Source organism: Nerophis ophidion, linkage group LG15 (assembly GCF_033978795.1).
Source record: "Nerophis ophidion isolate RoL-2023_Sa linkage group LG15, RoL_Noph_v1.0, whole genome shotgun sequence".
NCBI classification, from domain to species: domain Eukaryota; kingdom Metazoa; phylum Chordata; class Actinopteri; order Syngnathiformes; family Syngnathidae; genus Nerophis; species Nerophis ophidion.
Genome location: NC_084625.1, coordinates 7,276,996 through 7,281,587, shown reverse-complemented (window position 1 = coordinate 7,281,587; position 4,592 = coordinate 7,276,996). Strand labels below are relative to the sequence as shown.

General features: G+C 42.9%; 1 protein-coding gene across 3 annotated transcripts in view; it reads left to right on the top strand.

The window, feature by feature from the left end:
* The first annotated feature begins 287 nt into the window (after nt 1-287).
* Nucleotides 288-4,592, top strand: part of LOC133569175 (nebulin-like) — a 107,724-nt gene continuing 103,419 nt past the window's right edge. The window contains exons 1-2 of one of the 3 annotated variants that reach the window (XM_061921373.1): nt 288-879; nt 965-1,036. In XM_061921373.1, the coding sequence (XP_061777357.1) occupies nt 565-879; nt 965-1,036 (387 nt within the window). In that variant the 5' untranslated portion in view covers nt 288-564. The remainder of the gene's footprint in view (nt 880-964; nt 1,037-4,592) is intronic. The other 2 variants (XM_061921371.1, XM_061921372.1) reach the window with 2 other exon arrangements.

Sequence of the window (4,592 nt, the reverse complement as noted above, 5' to 3'; positions counted from 1 at the left end):
TTTTTTCTCTAAAATTGTCTTTCTGAAAGTTATAAGAAGCAAAGTAAAAAAATAAATGAATTTATTTAAACAAGTGAAGACCAAGTCTTTAAAATATTTTCTTGGATTTTCAAATTCTATTTGAGTTTTGTCTCTTTCAGCGTTAAAAATGTCAAGCAAAGCGAGACCAGTTTGCTAGTAAATAAATAATATTTAAAAAATAGAGGCAGCTCACTGGTAAGTGCTGCTATTTGAGCTATTTTTAGAACAGGCCAGCGGGCGACACATCTGGTCCTTACGGGCAACCTGGTGCCCGCGGGCACCGCGTTGGTGACCCCTGGTGTAGGAGGTCCATTCTTTCCAGCATACGACACCCTCAAAAACACACGGCGATGAAGGCCACATTGCTGATAAGCTCCTGAGTGGAGGGCTAAATGCGGCCGTCATACGCGATAAGACGTACTCGATGAACGACACCCAGACGGCAGGTCGTCACGCGCTCAAAGACCCGACCAAGGAACAGAAGGGACCCTCATCCAGCTCAGAGCACTGACCTGAGAAGTCAAACGCCTCGTGAAAGAGGAGATGGAGCCAGGTGAGTGCACCTCTGAGGACGTGAGGCCAGCGTCTCGAACATCAGCCATAGAAGGAGAGGAGGCCTCGTCCGCACCTGATTTAAAATCAAACACAGAGGAATTTTCCACCGTGGAGGTGGAGACACAAGAGACTTTCCAAGAGACCTTCCGAGAGACCGTGAGGACCTTCAGCTCTCGCCAAGACGCACCCGGAGGGACGGAGAAGTGCGAGCCTGACGAGAACGCGGAGGATGACAACAGGGCGGAGAGCGGAGGACAGGAGGAAGGAGGACAAGAAGAAGCAGAAGAAACTAGAGGCCTCAAGGTGAGCAAACTTTGTGGTCTTTGTAGACAGTTGGATTGTGTACTCATAATTTGATGCAGTTGTGTGTGTTTGTGTGTGTGATGAGGCTCCAGATGCCGGACAGCCTTTGCTTCCTGATCCAACCTTCAACAGGAGATGTAGCCTCCTGGCCAGCGAGGTGAGAAGTTCAACTATCCCAAAAAAAAAAATCTCAACACATGCCATGTTATGTCTAAATGTGGATTTCAGACGATACAGTTTATATATATTTGTACAGTGGCGGGCCGTGCGTCTACCAACTAGGCCTTCAGTGATGTCCGACTTCAATGATTACCTCTCAAAATACCAGCATTGATGTCACCACATGATCATTGCTGGAGAAAAGCTATACAGAAACTCATTTACGCCCTGAGATCGGTAGGTTGTTTACCAAAGACTATAAAAAATGGGACCTGTTACCTCCCTGCTTGGCACTCTGCATCAAGGGTTGGAATTGGGGGTTGAATCACCAAAAATGATTCCCGGGCGCGGCCTACTGCTGCTGCTCACTGCTCCCCTCACCTCCCAGGGGGTGAACAAGGCTGATGGGTCAAATTCAGAGAATAATTTTGCCACATTTATCATGTGTGTGACAATCATTGGTACTTTAACTTTTAATTTACACCAGGGGTTCCCAAACTAAGGCCCACTAGCGTCCTAAATCCGGCCTGCCAGAAGTCCCAAGTAAAAAAAAAAAATATATATATATATATAGATATATATATATTTAGTAGAGTGCTTCACGGTGGAAAAGGGGTTAGTGCGTCTGCCTCACAATACGAAGGTCCTGCAGTCCTGGGTTCAAATCCAGGCTCGGGATCTTTCTGTGTGGAGTTTGCATGTTCTCCCCGTGAATGCGTGGGTTCCCTCCGGGTACTCCGGCTTCCTCCCACTTCCAAAGACATGCACCTGGGGATAGGTTGATTGGCAACACTAAATGGTCCCTAGTGTGTGAATGTGAGTGTGAATGTTGTCTGTCTGTGTTGGCCCTGCGATGAGGTGGCAACTTGTCCAGGGTGTACCCTGCCTTCCGCCCGACTGTAGCTGAGATAGGCGCCAGCGCCCCCCGCGACCCCAAAAAGGGAATTAGCGGTAGAAAATGGATATATATATATATATATATATATATATATATATATATATATATATATAAATAAATATAAAGGGTGTGGGGGAAAAAAAGGATTCGAATTTGAACCGCGATTCTCATGTTGTGCGTTTCAGAATCTATTCTCATTTTTAAAAAATCTGTTTTTTGATAGATTTTTAGGGGACGGCTTGGCGCAGTGGAAGAGTGGCCATGCGCAACCCGAGGGTTCCTGGTTCAATCCCCACCTAGTACCAACATCACGTCCGTTGTGTCCTGAGCAAGACACTTCACCCTTGCTCCTGATGGGTGCTGGTTAGCGCCTTGCATGGCAGCTCCCTCCATCAGTGTGTGAATGGGTAAATGTGGAAGTAGTGTCAAAGCGCTTTGAGTACCTTGAAGGTAGAAAAGCGCTATACAAGTACAACCCATTTATTTATTTTTTTTTTTTTTTTTTTATCAATCCAACAAAACACTACACAGCAATACCATAACAATGCAATCCAATTCCAAAACCAAACCTGACCCAGCAACACTCAGAACTGCAATAAACAGAGCAATTGAGGAGACTGATTGATTGATTGATTGCAACTTTTATTAGTAGATTGCACAGTTCAGTACATATTCCGTAGAATTGACCACTAAATAACACCCCAATAACTTTTTCAACTTGTTTAAGTCGGAGTCCACGTTAATCAATTCATGGTAACACAAACACGACACAGAACAAACCAAAAGTAGTGAAACAAAAATGAATATTATCAACAACAGTATAAATACTAGTTATAATTTCAACATAGCAGTGATTAAAAATCCCTCATTGACATTATTAGACATTTATAAAAATAATAAAAAAGAACAATAGTGTCACAGTGGCTTACACTTGCATCGCATCTCATAAGCTTGACAACACACTGTGTCCAATGTTTTCACAAAGATAAAATAAGTCATATTTTTGGTTTGTTTAATAGTTAAAACACATTTACATTATTGCAATCAGTTGATAAAACATTGTCCTTTACAATTATAAAAGCTTTTTTAGAAAAAAATTACTACTCTGTTAGCATGTCAGCAGACTGGGGTAGATGCTGCTGAAATATATGTATTGAATGAATACAGAATCCTTTTAAATCAGGAAAAAAATAGTTTTTGAATCGAGAATGGCGTTGAATCAAAAAAATCGATTTATAGTCGAATCGCGACCCCATGAATCGATATTGAATCGAATCCTGGGACACCCAAAGATTCGCAGCCCTATTTTATATATATATATATATATATATATATATATATATATATATATATATATATGTGTGTGTATGTATATGTATGTATATTTACATTGACTTATGAGTCTAAACCGAGTTATCCATCATTTTCATGTAAAAGAATGCTCATAGTCATCATTTTTAAGTTCACCAGACATAACCGCTCCTATTGGGGTGTGCAGCGAACCCCACGTTGCCGTTAGTAACCAGCCAATCAGTCGACTAAAAGATGCGCAGAAAAGGCGTATCGCGGTGTGTAACGGCGGTGCCTTCATTCAGGATGTGGGAGTGTGACATGTCTACGGTGACTCATCAGTCGCATTGGAGACGCTTTTTGAAAAATCCTCTCGGCGGTCGCTTGAGGTGCCTGCGTACTACAGCGCGGCGATCACGCCCCACCGTGAGTCACTGCGGCTCCGGGAGGCGAGTTGTTTCTAAAAATGCTGCAGCCGAGAGCCGGCAGGTCGCATCAAAGGTGCTCTCGTCAATCCCAAATTTCTCAACTTCCACGCTAATGCTCCCATCCAGTAATCGGATATAGTAGGGTTGCTATGGCGACGTGAACAGTTACTAAGCTTTTAGAGCTATGGTTCTCTGGCATTTTTTCTCCAACTGCAACCTGAGAAAAACACTCGGTTATCCTATTACCACCATATTGACCAACATTAAATTACAGTAGCCTAGTAGGCCTAAGTATTCATTAAAAACAAGGCAGAGGTTCTATTAAACAAGTACCGTTTTTTTCCCATCTATAGATCTTAAAGTTAAGTTAAAGTACCAATGATTGTCACACACACACTAGGTGTGGGGAAATTTCTCCTCTGTATTTGACCCATCCCCTTGTTCGACCCTTGGGAGGTGAGGGGAGCAATGGGCAGCAGTGGTGCCACGCCCGGGAATCATTTTTGGTGATTTAACCCCCATTTCCAACCCTTGAAGTTGACTGCCAAGCGGGGAAGTAATGGGTCCCATTTTTATAGTCTTTGGTATGACTCGGCCGGGGTTTGAAGTCACAACCGACCGATCTCAAGGCGGACACTCTAGACCACTGAGTAGGTGGCCTCACCGGTATATAAGCCGCATCTACTAAATTCTCGAAGAAAAAAGTATTTTTCCATATATTAGCCACACCGGATTATAAACCGCAGATATATGCATTGTGAAATGAGTTATCTACACATAAATATTCTGTAAATGTTTATTTACATACCGTAATTGTTTCCAAATGGTGCCTGTAACACGGCAGTAAAACGGTCTGATCAAACAAAACAGAAGTCATTGTCATTGACCTGCAGAAGCTACAGTGGCTCTCCGATCAGTTAGACAGACTCAATAACTCC